The 15017-nt window shown below is 39.0% G+C and overlaps 2 protein-coding genes across 6 annotated transcripts in view; both read right to left on the reverse strand.

Moving 5' to 3' along the window:
- Positions 1–9097, reverse strand: part of LOC102223278 (protein spire homolog 1-like) — a 31216-nt gene extending 22119 nt beyond the window's left edge. For all 5 annotated transcript variants that reach the window (XM_023344996.1, XM_023344995.1, XM_023344994.1 and 2 more), the window contains exons 1-2: positions 8603–9097; positions 4536–4567 (exon numbers count right to left, since the gene is read on the reverse strand). In XM_023344996.1, coding sequence (XP_023200764.1) covers positions 4536–4567; positions 8603–8945 — 375 coding nt within the window. In that variant the 5' untranslated portion in view covers positions 8946–9097. The remainder of the gene's footprint in view (positions 1–4535; positions 4568–8602) is intronic.
- A 2160-nt stretch (positions 9098–11257) lies between these two features.
- LOC102223106 (brain and acute leukemia cytoplasmic protein-like) lies at positions 11258–13958 on the reverse strand. The gene is made up of 3 exons (XM_005797434.3): positions 13598–13958; positions 13289–13431; positions 11258–12410 (listed from the first exon to the last, which is right to left on the reverse strand). The coding sequence occupies exons 1-3, from the start codon at positions 13734–13736 to the stop codon at positions 12285–12287; spliced, it is 408 nt and encodes a 135-aa protein (XP_005797491.1). The 5' UTR covers positions 13737–13958; the 3' UTR covers positions 11258–12284.
- Positions 13959–15017: the final 1059 nt, after the last annotated feature.

A 15017-nucleotide genomic window follows, 5' to 3' on the forward strand; every position in this document is an offset into this window, starting at 1 on the left:
CAGAAATCCATGCCAATGTGAGGTCTGTATACCAGTAAAACTATGTTTTCAGTATGATAATAAGCTTTTAAACATCAGCTAATCCTAACACTAATACAACCTAGAAATTAGACCAGCTACCAGCTTATATACCAGCCCTTGAACATCCAATGTGTCTGACACCACATTGTTGGTGTCAACTGTGGTGCATCTAAACGCCAGCACACCTTTTCACTTGAATGCCTCTCTTTGACATCCTAATATGCACAAGCACAAAGGCTCTCATTCCATCTAGGTACCTTCAAGACTGAAAGTTATTTAGCACAAAACATTCTTTGTTCACAACTTGTTCATGAAATATTTTGAGTTATTTAAAAGCAGACTCATTTTATGGTTAAAAAAAAAACTTCAGCAGAAGTACAATTTCTAGAAACGGGATAACATCACCACACGATGCTATCGTTTAAGTTCACGGAGCTGCCAGATGAGCAGCCTCCGGTATTCGCTGCAGCAGTAGAGCAAAGCCATCACAACACAGACAGTTACATAACGGCAGCTGAGAGGGCGTCCACTGCGGGAGCGGATGCTCTGCCTCCCGTCCTCTGCGATAGTTCTTGGCGGGACAGAACGCGGTGCGGCTCTTTCATATCTGCCGGTCAGAAACTGTTGAGCTTGCAGACATCTATGAAGTCAACTGGAAACTGCTGAGGCCTGGGAACACGTCTCCCAGCGTCAAACAGACCGTTCTGATGTTTCTGTACGTCACCACAGCGCTGCTGACAGAATAAAAGCGGATCCTTTGACCACAGCTTCAGAGAAACTGTTAATAGAGCTGTTTGAGACTAAATACAAAGACCCACTTATTTATTGGCATTCCTAGTAAAGACCTGTAAACAACCATAAAATCATTTTATCATTGTAGGACATTTTCTTTTAGCAACTTTTCAAAAGAGGAAAAACAGCAGAATATGCCATTTCAAAAAGGCCAATGTGTTGATTTTTATAAATCAAAATTGGCTACAAGAAAAAAGCCATTTATGTCAACTAGGACATAGTTATAGTCATATTTATGACATTTGTTAAAAATTTAGAATAACTGGAACTGTGAGAACCAAGGCTGGAAGATGACCCAAATTTACCTCATACCGAGATGATGAGAGGTTAAAAAAATCTCCAAAGTTCACAGTTAGAGAATTGCAATGTGTGGCATCTTGGGATCACACGTTTTATATAACAACTGCTTATTTTAGGGCTTCTGCACACATCTTTTACCAGAGGTGCAAATGCTTGCAGAAAGTGATGTATGCAATCAATTTACACTCCTGAGGAGGAAACTGAAATCATCTCTCTGCTCTGGCAGCGTCAGGAGAAATAAAAATGAAAAGATCTCTTCAGTCCAGGATGAAGCCGTAGTTAAAAAGTTACAAAAAATCCATTATAGGCTCCCTGTCAGAGTGTGCTTTCTGTGAATGTTTATGTATAGGCAGAAATATCGTTCCTGGGACCGTTAAGGGAGCCAGCTTTTAAGCAAAGCCATCAGTGTCACAAAAATCAATTGATTGATTTGGGTAAAAAGTAGAGTGTAACCTAATGAGGTTACTGGTTCATGTCAGGCAGAGAGAGATATATAGAGAAACAGACAAGTTTATCTATCGTGTAAACAAGGGAAAAATTATTAGCCTTTAGCAAAACATGAAAGTGCACAGCAACAGGTGAGGGAGGGGCAACCCTGCCCCAGGGACAATTCTCTGACCTCTTTTTAAATTTACTATAAGAACAATATGAAGGAAATCCTAACTGTTTTTATTCGTACGTTTTATAGCTTTGGTATACCTTAATACCAGTAATTGCCTCGCGTCTAGGAGAGAAAAACAAGAGAAAAAAAACCTGTTTCTTCTTCTTTTTAGAAAATAGCGCAGTCTGACATCACAGCTGACAAGCATGACAGACAGTCTTTGTGGCGACGGAGGTCATAGCTGGCAGCGGGAGCCGTCCAGAAACCTCACATGCAGTCACTGTTCCACCAGCTGCAGTTCTGGCTCACTTAGTCTCCACTGACTAGTGAAATATGTCGTCTTTAATATGATTTCTAAACATTCTCCTGCTTTAATCTGGAATATATAAGCCACTTAATGTGAAACTCAGACGTTTAGCATCAGTTTCTGGTTCTTTGGATTCACCTCAAATGTGTTGGTGGAAAACTAACGGTGTTTGCCTCAAAGTAAATTTCAGGGACCTCAGCATTTCCGGTAAACTGGAGTGCCAGTAATAGGATGCTAAAGCTAATCACACCTTAATCTTCAACTGAGAACAAACTAGGTTAAGCTTGTTTTGTCTGAGCCTGAGAAGAAGGTGCACGGTACATCATAATACACCCCTTTGCCTCAAAAAAGCCTCAAGACTACCTTTAGTGTCTGTAAAAACTATGCAGTAATTTAGAAGTACTATTGAGTTTATCAACTCTATACAGCTAAAGACAAGCTGAGGAATCAGAAAGCGAGACGCCGGTTGACCCACCCTCACCAGAGTCCAGAAACATAACAATCAAGACCAAACATAAAGGACATGGGATGGCCAGTTCTGCCCCAGTAAACGAGGCAATGCCATGAGAACAGCTGGATGTTACTAATTTTCCCTAATTGATCATGAAGTAGCCTCAGTCAGGGAAAAGTGCAAGGGAAGATTTCCAGTTTCAGTTATTCAGCAAACACGTTAGGGGAGAAACACACACACACACTTGACAAAAATATAAACTTTGAACCAATCTGAATAAAGAACACAAGTTTGCACCTTGGAGGCTAAATACCAAAATAAAATTGAAAGTAATTGCCAGTGACCTAAAATGAAAACTTAAAGTAACACTCCACAAACAAATCCAGTTAACTATAATCAGTATAAAAATATAGAGGTTTCCAAAAAAGCATTTAAAAAGATGATAGACAAAGGGATTGAGTGACTAATTTTGTCCAGCACAGTCTTTATTCTACCTATCACTGCACACTGCCAGTCGTCTGGCTGAAAGAATGCTATATATCTTTTTTTTTTTTTTTTACAAATTGGACAAAGACATATTTACTTTGGATTATTTCTAGTAAGTAAAAATATGAAGAGTCATTGAGTTAAAACCAAAGGAACACCACCCATTATTACACTACAAAGGTAAAACTGTTTCAAATCTACAGCTGGCAAGAGACAAGCTGCTTAGCTAACACCAATCAGATCACACTATTTACAAATGGTATTGCTATTATACTTTTTCCCTTAAATTTTTATGTTGTTAAGTTTCTTATATTGCAGGAATCTCATAACAGCCCATGTCTCGCGTTAGCTTTTTTGTGCGAGTGTTTGTAGATGTTTTTGGATCTTCCAAATACATTTTATTCTGTTTATTTTGTTTTTCCATCTTCACAATCAATTACAGTGTTTACTCCCATCATCTTTCTACACTTTTTGTGAACTCCACCTATGCTTAAGCTGTGGCACTAAAAATAAAAATACATTTTTACAGACAGACAGGTCGTGTACTGAGGCTTCAACCGCATTATTGACTTTGTGCGACTGTCACGGTATCCTACCGCTTAAACCTGCCTTTGTGCAAGGTGTTATTTCCAAGTAAGAAAAGACAAAACAAACACACCCAGTCACCGACACAAGGTGTAAGCAAAACCAAACATGCAAGGATGCAAGGAGCAGACCCTTGTTTCGACCAGCTGAGACATTACTTCAAACCAACTAAAGCAACGCCTGCAAGCGGATGACAGCCATGTTAGGCATATTTGACCAGTGCTTAAAATAAAAAATAAAAAACACACCGAGCAAAACCAAACAAGTTGTAAAATTTTATGCTGATTGGCCATCAGCTGAGGTAGCAACAATTATAGCTTGAGCATAATTGGACAAAAAAAAAAAATCATCATACCATACATACCGGGCATCACATGAACGAGAATGCAAACAGGAAGGACAGTGAAAACACTCTAGGCCAAGAGATGGCTGAGTAATTAATCTGTGTGAACAGCATGAAGCGCTGAAAGACTTCATCCTCCAATGAAACTGAACTTCATTTGCACTCAAGAAAAAAAATGCATGACTTTTTTGAGATACAAGTCATTTTTTAAATACAAAAATAGAAACAAGGTAATTATTCTTTCAAAAGATGATACATGGTTAGTGAGGTTTTTTTTGTATAGACTAATAGAGAAAAAAAAACAGAGAAAGCAAATATCCCATCTGTGCACAGGTACACATTCCAAAAACAATAGCAGTCTAAAGACCAGATAATTCGCTTTTTTATTCCAGCACCGATGATCACGAGGAATTCAGCATCTCCTCACTTTGACTTGACAAAGGGTTTTATGTTTTTCCTTACACCCGGTACAGGTAATATAATAACACAGGGCACATACCAGCTTATTTCTTGCATAAGTTCTCGGTAAAGATGCTTTGTATATTTGAAGCAAAACCAGGCGGTAACAAAACAGCAAGAGTTGAGCTAATTGACAGCAGCCTGCACAATGTTCCAACCTGTATGAATGAAGAAACTGATGTTAACTCACCTCTAATGACGTGCACGCTGACTGGTACTCATCTGTAATGAAAAAGCAGAAAAGGAGGATTATTCTCATTCAGTCAATGAAGTGGGTTATTTATTGTGCATGTAGCTGCTTGTAACCCACCGCAAGGCAGATACCCATCTGAATTATTCATGTAGAGGTACTGAACAGTTATGAAATGCATTTTTAGCCACACAAATGTTAGAATGCATTAAATATCTAATAAATGTGTAATTATAGAGAGTGGAAACTTGACAGAGAAACACAGAAGGAGCTGATATACATAACCACTAAAGAGCAGAGGAACAACGAGTGAATAAATTATTACGTTTTACCTGTAGATAAATCAGAAAACAGAAATCCCATCTTGCTAATGGAAAACATTCTCAAAATGTAAAACCAAATTTAAGAAAAACAACAGGTTGGCCTCTGACTGAAACAAGAGAGCAGGTTGATCATTACCTATGCGCTAATTTAAGGTACATTCAGATGAACCAGCTTTACACCAGAGATAGAGATCTGACCAAAGTGCAGATGACATGAAGTCACTGCGCACACTAATGCAGTGCAACAATAAATCAGTGCATATAAATGACACATTTTGTAAAGATATAAGATGCCCATTTTATTGGAGACAATCATCCACTATAACTGACCAAGGAGAAATTACATTCCTGGTTCATCTAAAACAAACAAAAAGAGGTTAAGATTTTGACTTTCGCTGGTGCATAAATTTGACATAACAGAATCTTGTTATTCTGTTAACTGCGATTCAAAATGGGACAGACAAGAGCAATTCATTCAAATAAGGCAGATCTGTGCTAAAAGATTGTAGAAAATTGTAGAAAAGAAAACAAAAAGTTTGAAACAACTGAAACCATCTACATGCCAACAGATTAGAAACACACAGAAATTGTTCAACCATCACATATGTAAATGTGTGGAGCTTTTTAAATGTTTCAGAAACTTTAACTGAAAGATTAGGATTGTAGTCCAGCTATGAGCATGAACAAAGAATGAAAATGTGGGAAAGCACCTTATACTCATTAAGTACAGTGATGGAACTGTAATGATGTGGGCAGGATCTTACTGGTCCTAAGGTTTTAACATTGATATTAACAGTTGATGAAGTTCTGTTGGTATCTTAAAACCTTCTCATTAAAATAAACCAAGTAACTAAATTAATTCTCAATTATTTATGAGCATGTTGTCGTTAAGTCAGAAACAAATGGACACACAAGTAGAGTGTGTGTCCATTTGTGAGTGTCCACAAACTGCTTTAATTGGCAGTTTGTGGACAAATTTTCTTACATTCTCCATGTGAATTGATCCATTTGCAAATGTAGCCTCTCTCATCCGTTCAACAAGAAAATATGACCTAGTTTTTAAAACTGTGTAGCCCTTTGTCCTGTCGGCTATTTGTCCCAGGCAGGTCTGTGTTGGCTGTGATCAGAGCACCGTGAACAGGGTTTTCAATTCTCTTAGAAAGTTTCCACATTTCGCCACATTGTGCCCACATATTAGGAGATTTAATGCTACGAACTCACAACACAAGGTAGGGCATTCATGTCTTTCCCATTAACTCTGCAGAGGACACGACAAAAATGTTAAAGACGAAAACTGAACATGCAATTTTCGTCTTGTGGAGAAAACTAGCATTAATATGATTTCTCTTAGGTGAGAGATGGCGGTGGTAGCATCATCATGTAGGGGAGATGCTTTATTTTTCAGCAAAAAGGTTTGTCTACAAAGAATTTCTACAAAGCCACACTTTTCAAATACCATTTTATATTGATCCACTGCATAAAATAACAATTAAATACATTGAAGTTTGTGGTTATACCATGTGAAAATGTGAAAAAGTTGAAGGGCTATGAATGTTTTAGCTAAGCACTCTGCAGGACATCTTAATACAAGATAATATCAGCAGAAACCATCAGGCTTAGGGTTGGTTTTCTGGGAGCTTTGCCAAATCCAACCACCTTGTCACTGACTCATGCGTAGGTTGCAAAAACATTGAGTTTTAGATGAATTGCAAGCTTCTTTTTCTTGCTACTAGAGACTTAATAGGTCTCACATCCCTCTCATCACCAGGCCTAATAAGAGTCAGAACAGAGCCCAAGCTGCCCTGAAATACCCCAGCCACGAGCTAGAGGAGTGAAAACGACTCCCCACAAAATCTCCAAACTTAATGTACTAAGAGCTCTAAAGCTTGTGCTTCCAGTCATCACTTTCAGTTCTATTTTTGGTAGAGCAAAGACGCTCAAATGCACACACTGAATCTGCTTATTCTGCGGGAATCAGCGCCAAACACGGCAGTACAAGAAGCCGGACTAAGAGGCTGGAAAGAAGGAGGGATGTGACGAAGCGGGGAGGAGAAAATCAGAAGGCATGTGGCAAATATGTTCCCAAGAAGGATGAGACAAAAGCCGAGAGCCTAAAGCTGTCATAACAAGCCTCCACCTCCTTCCACACCCAGCTTTATCGCTCACATATTCGTGGAATGCAGTTACAATGCCACAAGGCTTTGACGCGTTGAGCACACCTGCTAACACACCTGAGCTGCTTCAGTACCAAACCCAGTAGATGAAAGAAAATGACATCAGACCTTCCGTGATAATTTTCCCACTTAAAAGTCTAATACCAATGGGATTTCCTAATTAAAATGCTCTGAGACCATCCTAAATATCATTATTTTCTCAAACTGTAATGCCTAGATTCTTAAAAAAAGCAAATGTGTGTTTTCAACAAGGTGACAATTAACACATCGCAAGTAAATTGATAGTATAACTAATGGGAATGGGGCTGGGAGTTGTTCTCTTCCACATGTGTCAAACAAGAGAGTCAGTTTTTCATATATTTACTTTGAAAAAGTAAAATGCGGTTTAAAGTTTTAAAGACAGTTGATGGGGAAAAAAAGAGATAACACTTATCTTTTAAACTGTCAATGTGATACATTTGATTTAGCTTTTAGTCAACTTTCAGTAATTAAAGAATGTTTATTTTATTTCTCCTTGTTTCAATCAGTACTATTTTTGCACTTTTAGTTTGGCAGTGTATTGATTTAAAATGATGGTATGACTATAATGTCCAAAAATTGGAAGAAATCTGAAAATGTTTGTCTATCTGCAATATCTGCTCATCAACACGTCTCCTCTGTGTAGTTTTTTCCTTCTTTCCCTCAGCTCTTTATAACTTTTGTTTTGTTTTTGTTGCTGTTTGTCATCACCTCATTTTTGTATTCTATAAAGTACCTATTTTTGCCTTTGTGTAACATAAGAAGTGCTCTATAAATAAGTGCCGCATGACGAATTAAATGAATATTTACAACAGATTCAAATGTAAATTAAGTTAGGCAATTTTTTTTTTTTTTTTTTGCATAATCAAATCAACAATTTTTGATCACCAAGCTTTAAATCTAGAATATTTTATGAACTTACTTCATTTACCCTGTGTTTTATAGTTTCTTCAGGGATGTTTAAATCCCATTCTCCAGCTCAAATCTGTATCAACATTAATAACAGGCCTGGTGGCAGCTATATGACTAATCTGTCCCTGGCTTCCAGCCAGTTTCTCTCCTGATGCAGGCTAAATTGCAGGGATATGGCCTTGAAACAAGGCGCTCTAACATTTTTGAATAAATCACGTGGTTTAGTGTTTACTGAAGCTAACTGACCACTTTGGGCTTCAAACTGCCATTCATCAGCTGCAGCCTGCATGATTAAGCTGCCATATTCACTAAGATTGCAGTGAAAATATAACATTATGGTGTGAGAACTAAAGCTGAGTGTAAACATTTCAGAAAGTATACATCTTTGCCTTAGATTTACCAGCAGTTATCGGTGGTCTATGGTTTATTATTAACAGCCGTATTAAGCGCATCTAAACACATTCACCACATGGCTGGAAGCAGACAACCACAACAATATGGCCTCTTTGTGGGGATGCTCCGTTCGTTCGTTACGCTGGGGTGGATGTGGAGATTCGTTGAAATTCGGCCCTTGCAGTTTACCTTTTTGTCAGTGTAAAATAATCCCGACAACTCGTCAGGTCGGGTCTGCTTTAGTTACCTGTGCTGCCTTCAAAGTGCAGCTTGACAGCCCCGTCTCTTCCGATCCTCACATTCCCAGGTCCATCGATCTTCCTCGGGTAGTCCACCGCCGAGGAGCCCGCTGCCTTGGATGAGCCTCTCCGTCTGTGTTTCTGCGCTAACGTCCGACAGCACTGGTAGCACACTGCCCATGCCTGTTCCTCGTTTATCGGCTGGCTGTACAGAGTCAAAATTTCATCCAGGGACAAGTCCTCGGATCCGTCTCCGCTGTCCATGCTCACGTCTCCGCGGTTCAAATTCCGAAGAATGGTCGGCGAAGAAGAAGACAGCGTCCCCTCCTTTCTCCCGGGTCGCTTAGCCATTTTCACACCATCTCTTACTTCCTAATACTAAAAAAGAATTACCAAAGAATGAATGTTGTTAATGTTTCTGTGTTACATAGTCAAGTTTCTCTGAATCAGCTGGTAACCGTCCAGTGACTCGGTGATGTGCGCTGACTGGAGTGACGGAGGATCACCAACCGTTCTGTGAACGGCAGCAGCCCTGCTGTGGGCCAGCGCCGCATGGTCCCTGCGCACGCCATGTTCGAGTTAATAGTAACATCACAACGCAATAAATAAATATTTACATCCATATATATATATATATATATATATATATATATATATATATATATATATATATATATATATATATATATAAAATAAAAAAAAATTCCCTTCTCACCCACCGAGGGTGGTTCTTATCCTCTGAGCTCGGGTCCTCTACCAGAGGCCTGGGAGCTTGAGGGTTCTGCGCAGTATCTTGGCTGTGCCAAGGACTGCACATTTCTGGACTGAGATGTCTGATGTTGTTCCTGGGATCTGTTGTAGCCATTGGTCCAGTTTGGGGGTGACTGCCCCGAGGGCCCCGATGACCACAGGCACCACTGTGGTCTTCACCTTCCAGGCCCTCTCCAGTTCCTTCCTGAGGCCCTGGTATTTCTCTAGTTTCTCGTGCTCCTTTTTCCTGATGTTGCAGTCGCTTGGTATTGCTACATCTATCACAACGGCTTTCCTCTGTTGTTTATCCACTACGACAATGTCTGGTTGGTTCGCCATTACCATTTTGTCTGTCTGGATCTGGAAGTCCCACAGGATCTTAGCTCTGGCGTTCTCCGCCACCTTTGGGGGTGTTTCCCACTTTGATCTCGGGGTTTCCAGTCCATATTCTGCACAGATGTTTCTGTACACTATGCCTGCAACTTGGTTATGTCGTTCCATGTACGCTTTCCCTGCCAGTATCTTGCACCCTGCTGTTATGTGCTGGACTGTCTCAGGGGCCTCCTTGCACAACCTACACCTTGGGTCTTGTCTGGTGTGGTATATCTGGGCCTCTATTGCTCTGGTGTTTAGATGTTTATATATATATATATATATATATATATATATATATATATATATATATATATATACACACATATATGTGTGTGTATACATAAAAAAACATCAATGTTGACGAAACTTATGAGACGTTTGATGTATTAAATGTTTAAATCATATTGATGTAATTATTTACTGAATTACTCATCATTGCCTGGGCTAAACTCAAAGTCAAAATGATAACACCATTAATTTGTTTAATAATTAAATGTGAAATAATGATTTAATAAATTAATAATGATATATATTTCAGCTTTCACTTAGTCATTTTAAAGTTCCTTTGCTCAATTTAAATACTGAAGTAATAAACGTTTTTTGTAAACAATGGGACTTTTTTCATGCATATTACATGTTTATGTTAAACAAATTATTTATGAAGTTATTTCTATTTGTTGTTGTTTCAAAACTTTTGATATATGAACAACCTACTCGTCTATTTGTTTATTTATTTATTTATCAACTCCAAAAATGATACAGATAATCACAAATATATTTATTTATCTCAGTTTGATTTGAAGGGAGATGGAGGAAGGTTATTGTAATGATTGTAATTCTGTGGGAGTTTTGGGCCTCAATGACTAATCACATCACTAATCAATCAATCAATCCGTCAATTTTATACCTTTAGGTAGATTTGAGAGGTGACTTTCTTTAGCATGTCACCAAAGCTTCAAATAAAGAATGTAAGCAATATTTTTACTCTAATCGTGGTAGATTGTTGTATATTTTCAAGAACACCAGTGTGTGGTTGCTTTCAAAGAACGTTTGTATTTTATATGTATCCCTATCCCTTAATAATCTAATGTTGAAGTCAGAGGTCATTTTGATGAGATAAAAAGAAAAGTGCAAAAGTTCAATTCTGGCTTACATCAGGTAAGGTATGTAGAACCTGGAACCTTCATTTTCCTTGTTTAAGACCGCTGTGTGAATTACGAGGAGAAAAAAAATAGTCGCTGTCAGAAGTGTTGCCCAGTGATACTGAAACAAAATAATAGCCTTTATTTTATTTTAATTTTTTTTCTCTGATGCTCCATTCAGGTGGTAGCATCAAGATGTAAAATTGTTCTTATGGTTGTTGTTTTTTTCTGACATATATTTTAGTTTTGTGACCAATGAACTTCAGATGTGATACTGGTTTTGGAACCCTCTGTTTTCTTGTTAGACTGTTTCAAAACTTTGTTTTGAAACATAAGTACAGTGTGACTGAGTTAATAATTCAAACTCTTGGGAAGAACCAGGCGTACCTTGTCAAGTCTGGCTGAAGTCATAACCAATAGATTGTCTTTTATTTACATTCAAGCCCAGCTGAGCATCACAGCTTCCACTTGATTCTTGTAAGCCTTCTGCAGCATCAGGTGTTCAACATCGCCATCTGCTGGTCAGTCGTTTGGTTACCGCTCTACATCGTCACCTCCGACCTCCTGAGTTTATTTCATGAGTTCTTGTTATCTAAAATACTTTGAAGTCAAATGGCTTAGCAGTATAATACAGATGTCCACATGCAGATCAGTGTGAGCCCCAACAATGTTATACTTTGCATTGTTGTAAATAATACAATTTTCCACTAAACACAAAATAGAGACTAAAACAGAGCCGTACAGCACATTATACAGAACAAATACTGAAAAAAATCAACAGTTCTGTTCAAATTAAGAGGAATTGTAGGCACATGCAGGTGTAGTTCTTTTTTTATCTTGCAAAGGCTGAAGAAGAACGTCTTTAGCATTCAAGTTTCCAACACCCCAATCTCAGCACTTAAACAGCACTTTAAGGTTGTTGTTTTTTTTAATGAAAATTACTCACTGCACTGACTGGGCTTAAACAGCACACTCCAACAACAAAATATTTGCACAAAGAACAAAAGCAAATTCTTCAGGAAGCCCCGACACAGAGCACAACTGATGTGCAGATTGAGATTATTGTGTGCATATGGGGCAATCTCTCCTTTTCAAATGTTGTTTTTTTGTTCTTCTTCTTCTTCTAATTGTCTTAACACAGTGACATATTCCCTGACTTGTACTATGAGCATGGAGAAAAAAGCATAGTGTTTGGTTCCCACTCTCTTCCTCACACATGCAACAGCAATGCAGCATCTCGAGGTCTTTGGGTGGAGACGTAAGCAGGCGCCTGGTAGGTGAACCGTTGCTTTCAGGAGCCAGAGCGGCACAAAGTCACAAGCAAAGATCATCCGGACACGTCTGAAAGTCCTTGCCCTGCTGTGTGATTAAATATTCTTGCAGCCCAGCTAATTTGCCTCCTCACAGTGTTGCAGCTCTTCTTTCATCTCTTGTCGCAGGCGGTCTCCGGTTCAGGAGCTCCAGGGCTGTTGACACTGACAGGCTGGCCGTCCTTGGACAAAGCGCTGGCCTCCTTCGATGATCCTCTTTTGGAGTCGCGAGTACTTTGCTGTGAAAAAGATTTTAAATATCACTTTGTACCACACTAGGCAGTGAGAAGACAACGATGACCAGAGTTAATAAATCAATCCTGCTGCAGTGATATGAGCTGAATTGGTTTTAACTGATTGTATATCCACCGTTCAATTGGTACTCTAGGTAAAGATGCATAAAGAGCTTGAATATTTTGTTGGAGCAACATAGAAAAAATAATAAATTCTATGCTGCTCCAACAAAATATTCAAGCTCTTTATGCATCTTTACCTAGAGTACCAATCTACATTGGTTTTCCACATTTTGCTAAACCTGAACATGTATGACATGCACATGTATTTAGTCCCTTTTTGCACTGATAATAAAATCCAGTGCACATAACGGGCCTCATCTACTTGTGTTATAGCTGTCCTATGCAAATCTCAGAGGGCAAATGAGAGAACAATAGTGAACAAATAGTACCTGAAAAACTTGCAGGAATCCTGAATTCTACATTTAATCCAAAGATCCAGTGAGAAGATGTCTGGCCACCAGTGTGAGACATAACCGGATTTGATGCTGTTTTGTGATGTTAAGCAGACAATTTATGCTTGAATGTAACTGAACTGAAACATGTCTGCAAAGGAAAGTGAGCCAAAATGTATGCACAGAGAAGAAAAAGACCCATTATCAGTCCCAAATGCTTGATGGCCAAGGGTGACGCACCTTGCTTTTTCACATAAGACCAGCTTGGTTTAGATAGCTTTCCTACACTAATTGAAATTATTATTTGAAAACTGCATTTTAATTTACTCAGCATGTCTTTCCCAGAAATTAAAATTGGTTTACTGATCTTAAACACTGAAGTGTGACAGAAAAGCAAATACAGAAGAAATATGTAGGGGAGAAAAGTACTTTTTCACAGCACTGTCCATCAGTCAAGGAGCGCCTTGGTCTCCTCTGGTGGTTGGAGCCATTGGTGGTGATGGCCTGCTTCCCACACTGGGTTCCAGTTGTCACCATCCTCTTCTCCTTCAGACCGGCCTCCACAGCTTTACCTTTAACAGAATAATAATTTAAAAAAATGAATAAAACATATGGCCCTGTGTCTGCTGGGAATAGTTGTGATTCGCATTTTGCACTTGTGTATAATTTTCCAGTCCACATGAAGTGGCTTTCAAGAGGCAATTGGCCTGCAGCGAGAGATCCTAGAATCCAACTTACTGTTCGGGACCGAGACGGGGGGATCTACGTCCGTGTTCGTAAGCCATGTCGACTCTGTTTCTCTGGTCCAGCTCTCATGGTACCGCGGCTCGATTATCGCGTCCGCCCGACTCCCTCCACAACCCATCGAGAAAACCATCCACGGCAGGTGTAGCTGACGCTGACACGGATCAAAGCGGGGGTGTGGAAACACGGTTCGGTTTGTCTCACAGCAGCAGCAGCATCCTTCACATCGGTTCAGTCCCCGTTTCTTCTTCCATCATCCTCATCAACTGCTGCTGCTGCTGGTGCTGGTGGTAGTTGATGTTTCTCTCCACAGGCTGTCAGCAGCTGACCAGCATCAACACACACAGAGGTGTTGTGCGTCATCAGGAGAGGAGGGAGTTCACACTGCGCAGACTCAGAGCGCTGATTGGCTCCGCTCAAGACGTCGCGAGCATCATCACTACGGCGAGCATCGTCATTATCATCATGCAAACAAATACTACTCCGAATCCAAATTATTTAGCAGCGTTAAGCAAAAATATTTGGAAAGGTTCACGACAAGTTCATGACACTACCACGCTTCCCTGTTTGCTGTTTTATTCATTTATCGTTAATAATCTTCAGGCTGATTTGTCATATTTATGGGGTAAACACATGTAAAATGTTTTAAATTAAATCACATTCATATTTTATTGCTAAAGTGTGGTTAAATGTTGTTCATTCCAGCATTCAATTTCAGCGTAATTATTCAGTAGAGGGTAAAAAGCACATGTAGGAATGTTTTTCAAATCAAATTCCTGCTGTCACACTTATTTACACCTACAACAATTTCTATGAAATTTATATACTGCAAGCATTTTGTTATTATTTAATATTTTATGGTGTCTGGATCTTATAACCATGAAGTCCAAATGTACAAAATGTTTTTTGGTCACTCCTCAAAATGGGAAAGCTAAGAAAACATGCCATTTGGACAAGGCATGTTTGGTGTTGATCTCAATAACGCAGTAAGTTCTACTAAGAAAACATCCACTCACCTAAACCTGAGTTCATTAAGAGCGTTAAATAAAAAGCTAAAAAATTTTTTAAAAAAATTAAAAAATAAATGTGGCAAACCCAGTTGGACAAGGACTCAAGTTTGGATTGCAAACAAGCACAATCAGGAGGATGGTAAAAGAGGTAAACGCCAAAGGGCTATTTCATAATTATTGCTGAGATTGGACTGTATCCTGTCTGTGTAAAACCTTGCAGTACAGCACAATTCTTTCATTTTGCTTTCGTTGCAGGTTTTGTAAATACTTGACCCTCTTGGGCTCCTGTACTTTACTCATCTTTACTAGTAACAGTGCATCAGAAACTTGTACGGAGTGCACACAGTTTTTAGGATTAACTGTACTAACAGCTTGAAAAGAACAAAACCATCTTCACAGCAACC

This window comes from Xiphophorus maculatus, chromosome 13, assembly GCF_002775205.1.
Source record: "Xiphophorus maculatus strain JP 163 A chromosome 13, X_maculatus-5.0-male, whole genome shotgun sequence".
Taxonomy (NCBI): Eukaryota; Metazoa; Chordata; class Actinopteri; order Cyprinodontiformes; family Poeciliidae; genus Xiphophorus; species Xiphophorus maculatus.